The sequence below is a fragment of the Lithobates pipiens genome, unplaced genomic scaffold (genome assembly GCF_037356315.1).
Source record: "Lithobates pipiens isolate NorthernLeopardFrog02 unplaced genomic scaffold, aLitPip1_a1.2 Scaffold_3, whole genome shotgun sequence".
Classification (NCBI taxonomy): domain Eukaryota; kingdom Metazoa; phylum Chordata; class Amphibia; order Anura; family Ranidae; genus Lithobates; species Lithobates pipiens.
In genome coordinates, this window is record NW_027507790.1 from 274,240,630 (window position 1) to 274,261,649 (window position 21,020).

The 21,020-nt window shown below is 45.0% G+C and overlaps 1 protein-coding gene across 1 annotated transcript in view; it reads right to left on the bottom strand.

Annotated features, from left to right (window-relative positions):
* LOC143941273 (vomeronasal type-2 receptor 26-like) overlaps window positions 1–21,020 on the bottom strand; it is an 80,296-nt gene that overhangs the window by 10,700 nt on the left and 48,576 nt on the right. Inside the window, exons 3-4 of the mRNA XM_077463309.1 lie at window positions 17,188–17,421; window positions 14,344–14,467 (exon numbers count right to left, since the gene is read on the bottom strand). Of these exons, the coding sequence (XP_077319435.1) occupies window positions 14,344–14,467; window positions 17,188–17,421 (358 nt within the window). The remainder of the gene's footprint in view (window positions 1–14,343; window positions 14,468–17,187; window positions 17,422–21,020) is intronic.

The following is a 21,020-nucleotide window of genomic DNA, read 5'->3' on the forward strand; positions in this document are numbered from 1 at the left end:
TCTTCTACCCCTTTTTTTTCTTTTTGAATGGATCCCCTGATTGTACCACATGCTCTGGGACACAGGGAAATTCGGGAGCCCCCCTCACTCCCTCTTTGATGTACAGGGAAATATGAGGGAGGTGTTCTCACATTTGGAGACATACATGTTGGGCCTTTATTACTCCGTTTTTTGGGTGTTTTTTTTTTTTTTTTTTCTTTTCTCTTTTCCCTATAAAAAATATCTGTTCTTTACCATAGATCCAGGATGGCCTCTTTTACTTCCTGTCTGAGGTATCGGTAACTGACTCTCATAACTTTTGCAGTTGGTGAAACAGACTATTTTCACAACGGCAAGACCAGACATGTGACTATCCTGTTGTTGATAACATTGGGTCTGCTCTCAGCGGCCACAAGGGATGTCCCAGGGAGCCTGCCTTAGTTCATGTTTATGTTTATCTTGTTGTACAACTTAATACGGGACCTAGGTAGAGATTCGATAGAGGTTAGGTCAGTGCACCACCATACTTATGTGCGGGAAAGGGGGAGTGGGGTGGTGGGACTGGATCGACTTACCGGGTGCATACCTTTTGATCTGGGTCTAGAATTTCAGTTACCCTGTTTCAGCTCATTATGGGCGCTCTGTTAGCAGTTGAATGTGGGCTTTTGCCGGCCCAATAGTTTATATAGTTAAAGGTGGCGGGGTGGTGGTGGTTTCAGTGCGCTCCTCCTGGTTCAGAGGCACTTTCGGAGCTTCTGAGCCGCAGTCGGGATACCCTCTTCTAGGGTTTCCCCGACTTTTTGCAATTAAGGGGTGGTTGGGGGGATTCTGACCACTCAGGGGGGTTGATGGGGACTGGGATCCCCTGTAGGAATTTATTTGATAGCATATTGATCATGCGACATGGTTTTTCTCATGCTACTGTCCGTTCTCCTTTTGTTTCTCCTTTCTTCTTCATGTTCTTTTCTTCCCCTCTTCTCTCTTTCTATGTATTTTGCAGGTATCTCCAATTCAGCTTTGACATCCAGCCTGCACTCCGGGACTTTTGTGGTTATTACTGGTGGCTCATGAATCGCAGACAGTATGGCTCTCTTCATAGGAGCGGTGAGTCTTTGATCTTTTGTGTAGTTTGCCCTCCTCTGGTCCATGACTGATACACCCATTAGGCCGCCCACCCTTAAAATTCTTTCACACAACGCTCAAGGCCTTAACTCCCCACTCAAACGACGGAAGCTCTTCGAACATTACCGCTCCGTACACGCGGACATTCTCTTACTTCAGGAAACGCACTTCCCTTCTACTTTCAAACCCACATATTTACATCAACATTATCCTCAATTTTTTCTAGCCTCCGCAGAGAACAAAACTAGAGGGGTAGCAGTGTGTATCTCCAAACATATTAACCTATCTCAACCTGAGACTTTTATGGACCCTCAGGGTCGATATATACTGGTATCCGGATACATAGATGGGGAATGCTACACTTTTGTTTCCTATTACGCGCCCAACAAGGGCCAAAGCACCTTCTTTACATCCATGCTGGGGAAGCTGCGACACCGCCTTAAGGGCACGGTGTTTATCGGAGGAGACTCGAATGTAGCATTTGATTTTTCTCTTGACAAATTAGCATCGGGTAGGTCCAAACCTAAACGTCCGTCAAAACAGAGCATTAACATTGCCCACACGATCCACTCTGAGGATCTGATTGATACTTGGAGAGAGATGAACCCACGGGCAAAGGACTATACACACTTTTCGGCTCCACACCACACTTATGCTAGAATAGATCACATTTTTACAAAACCCCAAACGATCCCCTTGCTAGAACATGCGAGAATTCTTGACTCGTCATTATCGGATCACTCCATGGTGGTTGTAGTGTCCAGGAGACCTATGGGTTCAGGGAGTCGCCCGTGCTGGCGTCTCCGGGAATCCATTCTGAGCGATCCTACACATAGCGCAGACATAGCGGCTTCTATCAGAGAATACTTTGAACTGAATGATACAGGGGAAATATCGCCGGTTACACTATGGGCTGCACATAAAACTGTAATAAGAGGTAAGTTGATACAGTTGTCCTCTAATCTCAAAGCACAACATCAGGCCGACACTCTCAAATTCACAAGAGAATTCCGTTCACTAGCTAAGGCACATAAACAACGACCCACGGCAGATTCCCTAGCCAAACTAGACGAGGCCAGGGCCCGACTAAACATGTCCTTGACTACAGCGGCTGCTCAGCATCTTACCTGGACGGGGGCCAGATTTTATTCTCAGAAGGATAGGATTGGCTCAAAATTAGCGGTAAAACTGACCCCCAAGCCACGTTCACACTCTTTTCCTAAGATCAGGGTACATTCCGGGGACCTTTCTCAGAATCCCTCTAAAATAATGGAAACTTTTATGCGGTTCTTTTCGGACTTATATAAACAAGGCCCTGTCCCCCCTACAAATGTCCGCGAGACACTCCTGAATGCTCTTCTATTGCCAGAGATATCCAAGGCACATAAGGACCTGTTGGAGGATCCGTTCACTCTTGCAGAAGTCCTTGACACTATTAAATCTCTTACCGTGGGCTCTGCTCCGGGTCCGGACGGATTCTCCAATGGGTATTATAAGAAGTTTGGCCCTGGTCTGGCCCCTTATCTGGTGAAAATGTTCAATTCTCTCAGGGATGGAGCCTCCTTGCACCCGGATATGAATTCGGCATTTATTTCAGTGATTCCAAAACCCGGAAAGGATGCCAGCGAGGTGGGCAATTATCGGCCTATTTCGCTTATGAATAATGACATTAAAATAATGACAAAAATTCTGGCGAACAGACTTTCAAGCTTTATCCCTAGATACATACACAAAGATCAGGTGGGATTCATCCCTGGGAGACAGGGACCAGACCAGATTAGACGTGCAGTAGATATTATAACACTCCTTAAGGCACAGTGGGATGGGGGTACCCCGCAACAAGGATTTCTGTTATCCATCGACCTTCACAAGGCGTTTGATTCCATTGACTGGTCATATCTAACGGATATTCTGGGGAGATGGGGGTGCGGCCAGTACTTTCTTAACCTTATATCGGCACTATATTCGCATCCTACGGCTCAAGTACGTCTGATGGGTAGGTACTCTAACGCATTTAGCATCGGTAGGGGGACAAGACAGGGATGCCCACTATCACCGCTTCTCTTTGCCATAGCCATAGAAACTTTGGCCATTGCCTTACGCTCCAACCCCGACATTAGGGGAGTCATGTGCGGGTCTTGTGAACACAAATGTGCTCTTTATGCGGACGACCTCCTCCTTTTTGTTACCTCGCCCTTAACCTCTATGCCCATAATTAACTGGACTTTATTGGATTTTAGTAGGATCTCGGGCCTAAAGGTCAATATGGAAAAATCTTTAGCTCTGAACGTTACGATCTCCGCGGATATGCTCTCCCAACTGTCGAACAATTTTACCTTCTCCTGGGCTCGCTCCCAGCTTCCTTATTTAGGGATCAATCTCACTTTGGACATACACACGCTATTTCAAGCTAACTATCCTAACATGGCGAAAAAATGTAGAACGGATTTGACTCGTTGGTCTGGATGTGGGATTTCCTGGCTGGGTAGGATTAATGCGGTGAAAATGACACTTTTACCGCGTCTTTTGTACTTGTTTCGTTCCCTCCCGATTCCGATCCCCAAAACATTTCTGAACAAATTACAATCAGACATTGTGAGGTTTGTTTGGGGGAAGAAAGGTTACAGATGCTCCTCAAACACGCTATACCGGCTGAAATCTCAAGGGGGTTTGGGTCTCCCCAACCTGTGGGGTTATTATCAAGCAGCACAATTGTCCCAGATATCTATGGCTTTTTCCGGTTCTGTAAAACCGGATTGGTTGTTGATGGAAAGACAGTCTACTCCTCACCACACGATAGATTTCCTGATGACTTGAAACCCTAAACGCAAACCGGCGATTCTTTCTCCCACCCTTTCACACTCCATGGCGCTGAGCTCTAACCTTTTTAAACGGGAATCGCTGATCTCCCCACTGAAACCGCTAACACACATTTTCCACAATGGGGATTTCCCCCCGGGGGAAGATATAGAAGCCTTTAAATGGTGGACAGATAAGGGGTTATACAGAATTGGACACTTCTTTTCCCCCACAGGCCGTCTATCTTTAACACACTGCAGAAAGAAACTAGATATGCCCGATTCGGAATTATATAGATTTACGCAACTCTCACACTTTTTAAATTCCATTTGGACCTCTAAGCCACTTCCCCCTTTTATGACACAATATGAACAATGGTGTGCTCAGGCTACGGACCAGAGGGGGGGCATCTCACTGATCTACGCGGCTCTTTTGAAGACGGACAATAAGCCCCCTTATGCTCGGGCTTGGGAAGCTGACTTGGGCCACACCTGGGAGTCGAAACAATGGTATGGGGCCGCGATGAGAGCTCACAAAGGTATCCTGAATATCTCGCTCATAGAGGCGAGTGTCAAAGTTTTATTTAGATGGTACTATGTTCCTTCCAGGCTGGGCAAGATCTTTCAGGGCTCCTCGTCAGTGTGCTTCAGGGGCTGTGATCTGGAAGGTGACATGTCTCATGTCTGGTGGTCTTGCCCTCGCATCCGCACTTTTTGGCGGAAAGTGTTCTGCACAATTAGCTCCATTACAGGGACCACCATAGCTCCACATCCCAGTACAGCCCTGCTAAATCACATTATCCCGACTCTACCCAAACATTTGCAGCAACTGGCGTTTTTTATTTTTCTTGGAGCCAAAGTTACGATAGCTAAAGCCTGGAAGAAACACACGGTCTCCTTTAAGATGTTTAAAACCAAGGTAACTTGGATTATGGTACAAGAACAAATAGTGGCCAAATGGAAAGACAAAACAGAGAGATTCCGGTTGATTTGGGAACCTTGGGCTACAAAGTGTAATATTTCTCTCATTCCGGGGGTGCGGCCTGGATCCCTGGCCTATGGAGTGAGTAATGCCTGAATAGCAATTTACGTTCTTTATTCCTTTTTCTATCATTTCACACGTTTTTTTCTTTTCCCTCCTTCACCACCTCTCTTGGTGTAATATGTGGTACCCCGAAAGGGGTTAGATGACAGACAGTAGCTATCTTTTGGACTAATTGATTACACAATTTTCTAGCGGTACCTCAAACTTTGGACCTCGGAGGAGATGGATGGGGAGTGCCCTGGTCTTGGTGAGCGAGCCCAGCCCCTGGTTTGCAGCTTGTTCCCGTTTGGGGCATCAGGGGCTACGGGCTTGTGAGCCTTGCCTGGACGTTTTCCACGGTTGGGAATTAATTGAATGCTATGGGTCCATGACACTGCAGTTGATATGGAAACACCATGTCTGGTTGTTATACAGATATGTACTGTTAGGTTTTTGTCTAGATCTTTGTTCTTCTAGATTACCCTTGTTTATGTAAAAGTGGATTTTACTTGATTATTATAAGGAATGTTCATCTATTTTGCTTTGTTCTGCTGAAAATCTTCAATAAAAATTATTGAAACAAAAAAAAAAAAAAAAAAAAAAAATAAGGAAAATTACTTTAAACAATGCAATCATTATATTACAAATTTACATGACATCATAATAACATCACATTCAATTTCAATTTTTACAAAAACTGCTATTAGGAGTGTTACAAAATGTCTTGGTGACTCGCCCGAAATCAACCCTTGACAATCAGGGCGGCACAGATTGAGACATCCTCCATTGGGGTGACCCCTTGGGGGCGGACACGGGGGGCAAAACACACTGGACCAGGGGCCAACTAAGAACAGGGTACAGAAATGCTCATAAGATTTGGCGATCAATAATCAATCAAATATCATTAGAGTGCCCGAGATTAAATATAATGTGATAAAAAATATATAAATTAAATAAAATAAATAAATGGATAGAAGCGTCCCCAAGCCAGATGAGAAACCCCTAGAAAACGTGACTTGTAATAATTAATCGTGATAAAAAAATATCACAAAGGATAATGAATAATATACATTAATAACATACCACCAGAGGATCCTATGTTCAATTGAAGACCAAAAAATGGGCCAGGGTCATAAAACACAGAGTGGTCCCCAAAGAGATGGTGGTTCAAGGTGTAGAAAAGGTCTAAAAGGGAAAACGTCCCAAGAATCATAACACAAGAAAAAAGAAAAAAAAAAACAACAACAACAACCCAGGACTAAATATAAGATTGGGCCAATATAAAGTAGTTTTTGCCAATGCATAGGGCAATGCAACCACTCGTCAAGGGAGCACTGCCCATGGCATCAAAGATGACTTGTAAATAAGCATAGCCAAACATAAATACTAATACATGAGGTAACTGTACCTGTTGGTAGTCCCATGTGTCCAGCACTGTTCAACGCCGCTGATCCCCAGAGCGTTTAGTATACCCCATCCTAACAACAATTGCATGTAATAGTGCGCGTGCGCCGGTATCCGGCTGCGCGCGTGTTCCTCTTAGAGAGGTTAGATGATAGGAGGAGGGATAGGCGTGACCGGGGGGCGCGTCCGTAAAATATAGTAGTGCACGTGCGCCAATATTGGTGCTGCGCGCGCACCCTCCTGTAGAACAGAAGGGAAAACCCAGCAAATACCTACATAAGAACTAGTGGGCATGAGCTAAGTACACGTCATCCATCGGGATCGCGCAACTGTCATGTCCTAGCAAGAAACAAGATAAATCCGGGTCTGGTGACTGAATGCGTGCGTAGCTACACGCGCATAACCCCTAGAGTTATGACACGATTGGGTGCAAACAAAAGGGGGAAAGGAGGAAATTGCCCCACAGCCTGGAGCTATATTAATCCTCCCTCAGACATCACGTATCCGCACATGGGGGGACAATAAACTCCTCAGACCGCCTATGTCCATGCAATTCAGGGGGAGTCACAAAGAACACATAAATTCATTGAAACAATAGTACTAAATGAATAAGATAATCGAGGACGTATCCTGCGGTAAAGGGAGGGCTGGACCAGGGTAATGGCCAGTTCAACCCAGCAGGAGGCGTCCTTGATAGTACATGAACCCATACAGATAATTCAATTAGTGTATGTGCACCATTAAATCAAATTAACATAACTGAACAAACCATGGAAAAATAAAACAAAACCCAAGGTTTTAAAAAGGCAAAGCAAGATATATAATTTACATTTTCTTTTTTTTTTTTTTTTTTTAAAGTGTATTTACACTTTTATTGCCAATTTAAGTTTACAATTACTTTATATTTGTTTAATTGTTCTTTTTTTTTTTTTTTAAACAATAAAAAATTTTTAAGCAAATGTACATACACAGAAACAATATGCAAACTTGTTGTACAGAAATAACATATCGCCAGAATCAGGTGTAAAATATCACAGTGCTCAAACAAATGAGCTCATAACTGCCGTCTATGAGTAGCCATCTCATTCTGTATGTGCAAAACTGCTTCCTGTGCAAAACTCGAGGAAGCCGTGGCTACTACTTCTCAGCAATATCTTTATTAAGATGATTGGGATAGATACAACAGTGTGGGGAATAGGGTGGTGGATAGGGAAAAGAGAGAGATGAAAGAGGTATGGAAAGTGAAATGTGAAGAGAGAGGAGACGAGGTGTGAAAAAGATGAAAAGGAGAGAGCAGGGCTTATCGCCCCAGGAAGGACCTGTCAAACGTTAGGTTGTCTGCCTCAGAACATATATTCAATACTCAAGCCCGTTATTGTGAGCTAGGGTTAACGCCTCACCCGGAAAGCAGGTCCCGGAAAGCCACCGAGTACTTAAACTGCACCCAGGGAGACCAGGTCCTATGAAATTTCTCAGCCGTGTCTTTCGCAGTGGCAAGTAGCTCTTCCAATGCGAAAATGTGATTAACCGTGTTTGCCCATTCTGCTATTGAGGGCACCGTAGGGAGCTTCCAATATCTTGGAATTAGAGATTTAGCCGCTATTAGCAAGTATTTAGTCAAGGATCGATTGTACTTGCTCAGTGGTAAATTCGATATGTGCAGGAGACAGCACTCCGGTGTAAGTTTTACTGTAGTGCTTGTAATCTGTAAGATTAATGTACACATTTTTCCCCAGAAGTCTTTCAATTTAGGACAGCTCCACCAGATATGCAGCATATCACCCGCTGATTCCCTACATCTCCAGCAAAGATCTGAAGACATTGGGTACCAGCGTCTCACCTTAGTCGGGGTAGCGTACCATTGCGAAAAAGGAGACCATATGTAGTACTTAAACACATTTCAAGGCAACTCCTGGTCTCCGGGTCGGGACAGTCAATCTCAGCCTAGTACAGGCAGCTTGCCAAGGCTATGCGTAAAATCAGTTACAGAGAGGTAAGTAATGAGGTAAGTCAGTGAGCAAAAGAACAAACAAAACAAAAAAAAAAAAAAAGGGGAGCAGAAAAACGTCCCGTAACAATACTTGGCCATAGATGGTATAAAGATCCGCAGTCATCTTGGGCAGACTAGGCGACCAAACGTCGGCATGCTTCAGATGCGGTCCCGGCTCCTAGATTGTCGTGCAGACATGAAAAGACGTTCCCCCGAACTCGAGTGCGGCCTTCCTCCTCTACTTTTCTTCGTCGGAGGCTTCGCAGGCGATGCGTGGGGAGAAACGTCCGGACTGAGGTCAGGCGAAGGGGTCTTGAATTCCGCATACCAGTCAGGGAGGTTTACGAACGGAATGTTCAGAGCAGTACAGAAGTCAGGAAGTTCTTCAGGCAATTTAAGAAGAAATTGTCTCCCATTTAATGTGGCCTGAAGCGCAAAAGCAAAGCGCCATTTGTAGACTATTCCCCTCTCTCTAAGCGCTTCCAGCAGCGGACGAAGGGCCCTCCTGTTCTGTAAGGTAATGGGGGACAAATCTTGATAGAGAGCCAGTTCACTGTCGTTGAACTGGATCCGCGCGTTCTTCCGGGCCTGATTAAGTATTTCCTCTTTCAAAGGAAAGCTCTGGAGACAACAAATAATGTCCCTTGGCGGTGCAGCTTCAGCAGGCCGTGCTCTCAGAGCCCTATGTGCACGTACAAACTCCATGGGGGTGTCAGCTGGGTTCTCCAGTAGGTTGTTGAATATGGAGCGGAGTGCAGATGGTATTTGGCCTGGGGCAACTGTCTCTGGAACTCCTCGCACTCTAATGTTGCAGCGTCTACCCCTATTGTCGAGGTCCTCTAAATGTTTATTGATGTTAATTAAGTGTGCGGTATGAGAGGCCATCGTTACTTCCAACCCGCGTACAGCCCGGTCTCTCCTGTGTTCCGCCCTCTCCATTGTGGCCATTTTCTCATTTAGGGAAAGCAGATCAGCTTTAAGATCCGTGATCGCTGTAAACAGCGTATTTTTATGTCCGAGGCTATGGAATTCATGTCTCCTAGCGTGAGGGGCTGATCCGGGTTCCCCGTCCCGCTTACCGGATCATCTGCTGCGCTCTGGGAGCCGTCACTTAGCTCGTCCTCCTCACCTCGTGGCAGCGCCATCTTGCGCGGTGTGTTGCGGCCTGGCCGGGCCTGAGTTAGGAAGATATCCTGAATGCTGCGGGTCTGGGAGGACACCGATTGCTGCCGCGAACTGGTCCCAGCAGCCTGCTTCGGTTGTTTGCTCATTTTGCGGCGTAAATGTGGCCAGAGAAGCGCTAATGGGCCGTGGGTCTCCGGGAGCTCTGGGTCTATGCAGCCATCTCCTCTGCGTGCCAAGCCACGCCCCTGATAATTTACATTTTCTACACTCAGTCACAGACTAGCAGACAACGCTGATGTGTCAGCAAGATGTTAAATAGACAAACAGGGAGGGAAAAAAAATGTTTTTTTTCTTTTCAAAGGAAGTATTTATATGAATGGGCCTCATTAAGGCCAGGGGGTGTGAGAGCATTAAGGCGCTCAATCCACAGGGCTTCTCGTCTAAGAATTTGGCAGTCCCAATCCCCACCTGTGGGGTCTGGTGGAACTACTTCTAACACTGTGAATTTGACACTTTCAGGCTGAAATCTGTGATGGATCCCAATATGTCGCCCTACAGTGGTCAGCTTCCCATTTGTAGAATAATACAGATGGTCACCCAAGCATTGCTGCAATTCCCTAATAGTTTTGCCCACATAGAAGGCCTTGCAAACACATATCATTAGGTAAATCACTCCTCTTGTACCGCAATCAGCATGTAGAGAGGGTGAGAAAATCTCACCATTGGGCAAAGTAAATAAATCTCCCTCTAAAATCCAGTGACATTTAGAGCAGTGTCCACACTTGAAGGTACCTCAAGGTCCTTCCATCAGTTTAGGGTGGGCTCTATAATGACTACTTGTGAGTTTATCTCTAAGGGTAGTGGCTTTCCTAAAGACTAGCTCCGGAGTTGGTCAAACATACTTGCCAATTATGTGATGTTCTGATAGTAAATGCCAATGTTGGGATAAAAAATGCCGAAGTTGTTGATGATGCATGGAATATTTGGTCACAATTTTTATGGTGGACGATGCCTTGGCACGTGGAGGGCCATATAATAGAGATGCCTGATCATGTGAAAAGGCTTTATTAAAGGCCTTTTTTAAGTTGGTCTGACTGTAGTCTCTAGCCAAGAGGTGTTCTCGTGATGCATTGGCCTGAACAAAGAAATCTCCGTCCTCTGTGCTGTTACGCCTCAATCTAAGATATTGGGCCTATGGAATACTGCGAACCAGAGGACGGGGATGCGAACTTGAAGCATGTAAAATTGTATTGCCCGCAGTGGGCTTACGGTAGGGATCAGTAGTGAGTTTGCCAGATGCATTTTTAATGATATTCAAGTCAAGAAAAGAGATCTTTGATTTATCTGCAGTATAAATAAAATGTAGATTGTAATTGTTGTGATTCAACGTGTCAATAAAGGACTTAAGGTCTGTTTCTGAGTCAGTCCAGATTACAAAGAGGTCATCTATGAATCTATGCCAGCAAAGGACATGGTTCAGAAAGTGCTGTAAGGTGTCATCACTGAAAATTGATCTTTCCCATCTGCCTAAGTATAAATTGGCGTATGAGAGGGCACATGATGTGCCCATAGCTACCCCTTGGACTTATAGATATAGTTGATCCATAAAGAAGAAATAATTCCTAGTAAGGATAAACTCTAGTAGTTTTAGAATAAACCTATTGAAGGGCCACGTGGTGTGGTCCTGTGCTATTAGAAAAGTGCCAGCCATCCGGACGCCCTGCTCGTGGGGGATGCTTGAGTAAAGTGCCTCAACATCGATAGCCACGAGGAGGGCATCCGGAGGGATCTGCACATCCTCAATATGTTTCAATAAGTCAGTGGTATCTTTAATGTAAGAAGGTAGTCCTAGAACATGTGGCATAAGAAATGTGTCTACCAATCTGCTGGCATTTTCAGTAAGGGAACCCATACCAGAGACTATAGGCCATCCCGGTGGCATCAAAAGATTTTTGTGTGTTTTCGGCAACGTATAGAATGTTGGTATGCGTGGTGTGGTAGTGTTGATAAACTTCAGGGTATCTTCATCTATGAGACCCTGCCAGAAAGCACCGGTGACTAAATGTCTAAATTCTGCAATGAAGGACTCGTTTGAAGTAAGGTTAATAGGGGAGTACCAGGATTCATTACACAAGACTGTAGTGCACATAGTTTGGTATTGCGAGTGAGTTATTAGCACTAAGTTTCCTCCCATATCGGATTGTTTAATAACCAAATTAGTTATTTTTTTAAGTTTTTTAATAGCACATTTCTGTTTTTTGGTTAAATTAGATGGTAATTTGGGCCACTGGTGTTTTTTAAGATTTTATTGACTCATACAGGAAAGCCCAAATGGCCGGACAAGTCATTAGATCTGGAAAGGAACACGATTTGGTTTTGAGTTTTTTATTGGATGTTGTATTGACTAACAGTCTGGAGGAGGCTGAGGTCTGATCGGTAGCCAGATCTTCTCGTCCAAGAACATCATTTGGATCAAGTGAATCAGTAGCTCCTTCTTCGTAAAGCAACATCAAATCCCGTAGTGCCCTGAATTCCTCCATCATAAAAAGTTTAGTACGTTCAGCAAGTTCTTTTTCAAGGTTTAGCTTCTTTCTATCTGGGTCAAATATAAAACTGTACGTTAAATTCCGAGCGAATAGATAAAGATCCTTAATGGTCTCATAAATATTGATTGCCTCAGATGGACTGATGCCAAGGCCAAGCTGCAATACATGTGTTTCTTCTGGAGTTAGCTCAATAAATGTAAGGTTTATAATATTGAGCATTGGTGTATCAATAGGAGTTGTTTCTTTGATATTTGCTAGATCAGGGGCGGGGGTGTTTTCTGCACAAATGCATCCAGATTCTTTTGTCTGGTTGAATCTGTGATTGTCGGGGTTAAAAGATTTGTGGGAAAATGGGCTTGGATTTGGGGTTGTAATAATTTGGGAACTACATTATGTAACGTAGAGGCCGAAGCCTCGGGTTCGGTAGTTTGAGTCCCTGTACGTGTATTTTGTTGTACTTTAGTAGTTTTAGCCAGTTTTTTTTACCCTTTTTGGGTTCCTTAGTTGGATAACCATTGCCTGTTAGGGATCTCTTAAGGGGAAAACTCAAAGCATGGGGATTCACAGGATGGAACGTGGCCTGTGAGGATAACGAAGACAATGATGAATCTGATTCAGTAATATCCATCGGCAGCTGTAAAGGTGACTTTCAATTGGTGACTTACAAAGAGGATGCGCGCGCAGCCGGTTACCGGCGCACGCGCACTATAACATGCAATTGTTGTCACGGAGCCACTGATGCTCCGTGCACTTCCGGATTGGGGGTATATTAAACGCTGGACACACGGGACTACCAACAGGTACAGTTGCTTTATGTATTAGTATTTAAGTGTGGCTATGCTTATTTACAAGTTATCTTTGATGCCATGGGCAGTGCTCCCTTGATGAGTGGTTGCATTGCCCTATGCATTGGCAAAAACTACTTTATATTGGCCCAATCTTATATTTAGTCCTGGGTTGTTTTTTTGTTTGTTTGTTTTTTCTTATGTTATGTTATGTTATGTTTTTCTTATGTTAAATTCCCTTTTAGACCTTTTCTACACCTTGGACCACCATCTCTTTGGGGACCATTCTGTGTTTTATGACCCTAGCCCATTTTTTTGGTCTTCAATTGAACATAGGATCCTCTAGTGGTATTTTATTAATGTATGTTATTCATTATCCTTTGTGATTTTTTTATCACGATTAATTATTACAAGTCACGTTTTCTAGGGGTTTCTCGTCTGGCTTGGGGACGCTTCTATCCATTTATTTATTTTATTTCCTTTGTATATTTTTTATCACATTATATTTAATCTCGGGCACTCTAATTATATTTGATTGATTATTGATTGCCAAATCTTATGAGCATTTCTGTATCCTGTTCTTAGTTGGCCCCTTGTCCAGTGTGTTTTGCCCCCCGTGTCCGCCCCCAGGGGGTCACCCCAATGGAGGGTGTATCAATCTGTGCCACTGTGATTGTCAAGGGTTGATTTTGGATGAGTCACCAAGACATTTTGTAACACTCCTAATACCAGTTTTTGTAAAAATTGAAATTGAATGTGATGTTATTATGATGTCATATAAATTTGTAATATAATGATTGCATTGTTTAAAGTAATTTTCCTTTTTACACTAGACCTTATAAGTGATATCTCCTGATGAAGCGGCAATCAAGCAGCGAAACCTGTTGAGAAATACGTTCACTCCATAAGATCCTGTCCCCCTTATGTGTGATTTTCCGATATTATTGTAAACCCTTTCATCTCTGTCTGAATTTTTATTTGTGTGATGTACATTGCTTTACCTATTTTTTATTAATTTCTTAATAAATGTTCATTTTTATATAATTCTATGACTATCTCATTTGGGTACCATAATAGTCCCTTCTCTCTTGCTCACGGGTGATTGTTGGAGTAAAACCCTTCATGAGCTTCTTGTTCATGCACAACTTTTGATAAAAAGTGAAAATGCCAGACCGGCCTGAGGACTGTAGGAAGCAAATAAAGTATAGGGTATTAAAAAAAAAATCCTGAGGGGAACTTTGTTGGGAGGGGAGGGATGCTACATTTCAACTTTAAAAAATATCTTACATATAGTGTATGGACTTTACTGAAAATTCTAAATCTCGGTGCTAGGATCTTAACACAAAAGCCCAGTAAACTGTCTGTAGTTAGTATGAATTATATCTTCGTATACGTGAAGATTTCCCTCAATAGTCCAAAAACGTATAGGCTAGAAGTAGTATTACACCAACCCACATGTTATTCCCTGCACCACTAGAGTAGGATATACTCTGCTTTTGCACATCTCTGAATTTCAGTCTAAAGGTAAAAACCATTAATAAATAAAAAACTGTATATAAATAAGGTATACCAGTCTTATTGGATATCTGCCCTTCTGAACATGGGGCGCAGTCATAGCAGCAAGAGTGGATTGAAGATCCTGGCTTTTTTCTGTTTCCGGGCAAACAAGAGTCCACACACTTAGATTCCAGCATCTAAAAGAAGTGAAAAAAAAGTTTCCATGTGTGAAATAACATTGGAGATGCAATATTAGTGTGTTGCAAAAAACATTTATTGTTCCATTGCACTTTATGCAACCCCCAAATATATTTCTCAGTAGAGTTTCCAGCATGCTTCTCTGTGTACAGTCTGGAGATTCTGCCAGGAACAACTCTTCTTATTTCAGGCTGACAACACTAAGCCACCACCTCACACTGGAGGAGAACTCATGGCAGACTTACAATGCTGATGATAATATTGAGGAAGTTAATTAGTGTTGTCAGCCTGCTATAGAAAGTGCTGCTACTGGTGTGATCTCCAGGTAAGAAACTGCAAAGGATTCCCAAAAAATGTATTACTTAAGAAAAAAAAAAAAGATTAAAATTAGACATGATGCCCAACATACTGAAAAAAATATATTTTAGGTTTACATGCACTTGGAAAAGTAATAAAAAAATATTTTTTGTAAGTGAATGGTGTCAGCCTTGCCCTGTTTATTTTATTTATTTATTTTTTCATTTTAAGCAAGTATAACACAATTATTTCAATGGTATATTTAACCACTTTCTGCCTGGGCGGTGGTTCTGTCAGCCTGACTAGGCGTCATATGACGTTCAGCAGGATAACATGCCAGCGCGTGTTTGGGAGTGTGGCATGTCATCTCTGATCATGGTATAAAGCCTCTGATGGAGGCTCCTTATAATGTGATCAGCTGTGACCAATCACAGCTGATGATCACGTGAACCAGGAAATGCCGGTAAATGGCATTCTTCGGTTTGTGATGACAGGGAGAGCGAATCGGCAGCCCTCCCTGTCAGAGGAGTGGTCCTGTGCTGATAATCAGCACATTTATTATCAACAGAGCCCCCATCAGATGTGCCACCACAGCTGCCAATCAGTGCCCATCAGCTGCCAGACAGTACCCTACCAGAAACTGATGTCAGCGCCAATCAAAGTGCCAATCAGTGCCCACTACAGTGTCAACCAGTGCCCATCACAGTGTCAATCAGTGCCCAGCAGTAACACCTGTCAGTACCTCATCAGTACCTCTTCATCAGTGCTGCCCATCAGTGCCATCTGTCACTGCCAATCAGTACTGCATATCAGTGCCAATCAGTGCCGCCTGTCAGTGCACATCACAGCCACCTACCAGTGCCCATCAGTGCTGCCTATCAGTGCCCATCAGTGTTGCATATCAGTGCCCATCAATTCCACATATCAGTGCCAAATCATCAGTGCCCATCAGTGAAGGAGAAAACACATTTTTATAACTAAAACTAGGAAAACCTTTTTTTATTCAAACAATTTGGTCTTTTTTAGATTGTTTAGCAAAAAAAACAAAGAAAACCCAGAGGTGAGCAAATACCACCAAAGGAAAGCTCTATTTGTGGGAAGAAGATAAAAAAAATGTAGTTTGGGTGTAGTGTTGTATGACTGCGCAATTGTCATTCAGAATGCGACATCACTGAAAGCTGAAATTTGCCCTGGGCAGGAAGGGGGAAAAGTGCTCGGTATTGAAGTGGTCAATAAAGCAAACAGGAGGACTATGAGAGTATGGGTTACATACACTTGAAATTATTTTAACCTGAGGGACAGAAGTCATTCCCCATAGAAAGCCCCATAGTCCACGAGTATTGTGGTAGAATTTTGGCTGTATGCTATGCACACTGCCACATCTATTGTGCTCATATAATCACCCATTTCCATCTTAATGATATAATACTTTACCTTAACTGTCAACCCACTCATCCAAGTATTCAGACATCACCAGCATTCCTACATCCTCATCTCCCCCTGGCTGCTTCTCAGCCAGCCCCCTCTGGTTCCCCATTAAGGAGACATCACCAGCATTCTTAAATTCTCAAATCGGTCAGCATGTCTGAGTTGCCTGACCCGTGCATCTGCTTTTATTGACATATCTACAGGAAGCCACACCCTGGAGGGTTTGCCTCCAACAGCTAAACCCCTCCTACACAGTGTGTGACCTCACAGGAAAATGAACACAGGATGTGAATGACCATATAAGGACATGACACAGAATAAATGAATTTATACATTAACCAATGAATGATGACTACAAATCCGCTGATAAGAATCCTTAATATACATTGTTGCAGAGAACAATATATACCTGGATTATTCTACACCTCCTTGTGGATGGAAGGTTATCTGCAGATGCACGCTGTGAATCCCGACATGTGCTGATCAGACACAGCAGAGACAATGAGTGTACATCAGCCCACAACCAATCCCTGCAGAGCAAACGTATCCCCTCAGACAATCGTCTGTGCAATGCACAGGGGCCCTTTTGCTGGCGGACATACCCCCACTCTGCAAACACCTCTTTCCAAACAACAGGAAATTTACCACTACCTAACGGATCTCAACCAGCATCAGTCTGCCCGAGTCAGCTCTTTAGAACGAACACAGGGAGACTTATGACAATACATATTAAAATACATCCAATACATCTTCATAAAATTTTCCACAACAGCATGAGTAAGAAATAATCCCTACAAATCATTTCTTGATTCATTTCTGTGTTATTTATACTTATATGTGAAGGTCAGATAATATAATATTTGAAGCTATAAAGCTCATGAGTGATGCTCACAAATATCATTGCCTGATTATAAATGTTACATATCTTTTGTGAAAACTGTACAATGGGCGGCCAATGTAATGAAAAGTGAGAGCCACATGTTCTCCTCCTCACCGTATTATTGCCTTCATCCCATATTATATTGTTGGGGTCAATGTGAAGTTGATCTTCTTCTTTAGCCCATGGTGTGTACGAACCAACATCGGTAAGGCTTCTTCTAAGTTGGTGGTTAGACTTCATCCAATTTACTATTTTGTAGTGGAAAGGAAATTCACCATTTTCATCAAAGAAGGTCATTCTGTCTGCCGTCTTATATGGATTTTTTAATTGTTTCACATATTTATGCAGCTGGAGGACAGAAAAACCTCGAACAAGTTAAAGCTGAAGTTTCATTTGTTTATGTCTTGTTTTTCCTTGTTCCTTCATCCCCATTTATCAACACTTCTTTTTTTTTTTTTTTATAAAATCTTTCTGTTTATATTATATGCCTTATTTAAAATTCAATTGTTTTTATTGATGTACAGTAAAATACAAAGACATATAAAGTGAATATCAAACTGCGCAATCTCGTGAAATAAAGTAGTATAAAAAATCAATAATTGGGGACATGGTGGAGTAAGGCTGTGTTTCTTGTGAGCTCCCGGTCCCGGCCTGTTTCCCGCGGCGATCCGCCATCGTATCCGGCATGCAACCAGCCAAGGGCTGCAAGACGAGAGCCGCCGTCAAGGGAGAACGATCTGGGGCTTCCTCCGGGTCCCTACACCGCTTTTTCAACCCAGCGCAGCAGCGCACGGCCGGCGCGGACTCGGCGGCGCCACGTGGTTCGCCGAGCAGGGCCCCCGCACCAGCCACTCAGCGTTCTGATCACGGCCCGGACCGAGCGGTACCGGCGAACCCACGTCTAGTCTCAGCTATCCAGCCATCCGCTGCACTGACCATGGAGGCAACGGAGGGCTCCCGAACGCCTGATCGGGCGGAGCAGGATCTCAGGACTTTGATTCAAGCCCTCCCCACTAGAACGGACATCGAGGCCCTGATCCTCCGCCTAGAGGAAACACACCGCAGGGACATTCAGGAGGTGAGAGAGGATGTGTCGGCTCTGACGGAGAGGGTGACTGTGGGGGAGGCCTCATTCTCTACCTTAGAGAACCGGGTGTCAGAGCTGGAGAGAGCCAGGGACCACCACCGTGACACCGCTATCGCCCTCCAGCTCCACCTGGAGGATGTTGAAGACCGGAGTCGCAGGAATAACTTGCGGCTCCGGGGTCTGCCCGAATCTTTGGAAGGGGAGGACATGGAGGCCGCGGTGCTGGAGATTTTCCGCAACTTGTTAGAGGACCCTTCTTGTGTGGTGGAGATTGAACGGATCCATAGGACCCTGGGTCCCAGAATCGCTGACCCGGAGCGCCCGCGAGATGTGCTGTGCAAACTACTGCGTTTCCCGCAGAAGGATGAAATCCTGAGGAGGGCGTGGGAGCAAGGGCAGATGGATGTGGAAGGGGTTCCTGTCACCATCCTCCCTGACCTATCCAGGGCGACACTGAGATGCAGAGCCATGCTCCGACCCGTATTGGACCTGGCAAAGGAGAAGGGCTGTACTTACCGTTGGGGTTACCCCCTGGCCGTCATCTTCCGTAAGGAAGGGAACAGATACACCCTACAGTCGCCGGCGGACCTCCCCGGCCTATTTCGGTTCCTGGACGTGGACCAGATCCCGGTTCCGGATTGGCTTCAGATACTCCCGCGCCCGATGGGCAGAACAGGGCTCTCTAGTTACCGGGGCCCGTTGCAACCTAGACTTCAGTGGATCAGGAGAAGGCCGCGGTTGGCCCAGAGGGAAAACCCAGGACACCGTGAGTAGATTCCTCCCACATGGCGCCTGAAACCCGATTTTCCTCAGCTCCCCCATGTTAACTTTTTTACCGTGCCCTGAGCACTAGGTCCCCCCATGACCTGATGGCTCCACCCCGGGAAGGTGACATTTGGAGCGTTTCCCCCCCGCACGCCCTGGGTGCCCCCCTCCCCCCCTCTTTTGTCTCTCTTTAGGGTTTTTCCCCCTTCAGTGTTCTGGCCGAGGATTTGGGTTGATCTAACCCCACCTGGGGGGACCCCTGTGCGTTGGCCGGGGTTGATTTTGGCTACGTCGGGACGCTGGGGGCTGGGAGGGGGGGGAGGGGGGGAAGCCTTTAAGACCTACTGTATGGATGGCCGGCCGGCTGGCTTGCAGGCTCCCCGCATCCGATGGGGACTTGAGGCGGGGGGAGTGGTCCAGGCGATGGCGTTGTATAGCAGTTACCCCCGCACGAGACATTGTTGGACCCAGCCCTTCGGTTGACCCATTGCGGCATCGGATAGCCGCTGGACGTTGGTGGTAGCAGACTGGCGGGGTTTACGTGCTCCTCGGGAGGGGGCGGGTGGGATGTTTGTCGCCCCGAGGGCAGATTTCAGAGCTAATTATTGTTTTTTGAATGCACCTACGGAGCACCTGAGGGACTGGGGAATCGACATACGGCACGGAGATTGTCATTACCACTCTGGTGCGGACACGAGGGAGGGGATGGAGCACTATTTGCATATATTGTCGGGGAGTGGGGTTGGGGGCGCATTGCTGGGTTGATGTTTGTCTAGAATTGTTTCCTTGTTTATTTTTCTGCATATTTACGGTCCTATTTCTCTCTGGTTTCAGATGCGATTTGCTTTACCAATGTTTTGGCTCTTTTAGCGCAGCCTATGTTATGTTATGTGTTATGTCATATGTTATGTATACTGTTTTATAGTTCATGGGCTGTGATTGTTGCTGTGACTAATTATACTATATTTGATTGCCGGGGGTGACGGGTGGGATCGGGAGTCTCATTTCTCGGCCCTGTCCACTCACTACCCCACTTAGGCCCGCGCTCAATTCCCGGTACACAACTGGGGAGCGCTTTAGCTATATTTAGCACTGTTAGACACTTTTCGGCGCTGTTCCCCTCTTTGGACGGCGCCCTAATTCTAATTCTTTTTCTCACTACTTTTTTTTTTTTTTTTCTTTCTTTCTTTTGTTTCTTCTTTTTTCGAGCCGAACAAGAGGCCCACCTGCTGACTCTCCTCTTCTCTCTTCAATCCCCCCCACCCCCCCCTTTTTAGCCTAAGACTTTTCTTGTCCCCCCCCGGACTCACGAACATGGCTGAACTTATTGTGATCTCACTGAACGCTAAGGGGCTGAATATCCCAGAGAAGAGACGTATGTTACTTCATGATATGAGACGCATGAAGGCGGACATTGTATTTCTGCAGGAGACCCACTTTAGGGCTAATTCCTTACCACTACTCAAGAATAGATTCTACCCTACGGTCTACCACTCCATGTATACTGAGGCTAAGTCCAGAGGTGTTTCTATCTTGATGTCGGCTTCAGTGCCATGGAAGTGCATAGACATCCAATCTGATCAGGAGGGACGGTTTTTGTTTGTGAAGGGGAAGGTAGGGGAGGCGATGATGACCTTGGCGAACATTTATGCCCCAAACGACCGTCAGGACACCTTCCTGAAACGTAGACTGACACACCTTACACGGTTCACGGAAGGACAGCTTATTGTTGGCGGGGATCTGAATGTACCCCTTACGCCTGCGGAGGATACCTCCACGGGTCTCTCTGCTACCTCTCGAGAGATGCGCAAACGAATCTCAACGTCCCTGCATGAGGCACAGCTTATCGACACATGGCGTCTTTTTCATCCCGGAGAGAGGGACTATACATTTTATTCCAATCCGCATCAGACATACTCGCGCATAGATTATTTTCTAATCCCCCACAGACATTTGCACGCGGTAAAGGGCACCACGATCGGGACGATCACTTGGTCGGATCATGCCCCGATCACCCTGCGGTACGCCGTGACGGATATATACAAAACACAGAGACCGCCCTGGCGCCTAAATGACAGCTTACTCCAAGACCCAG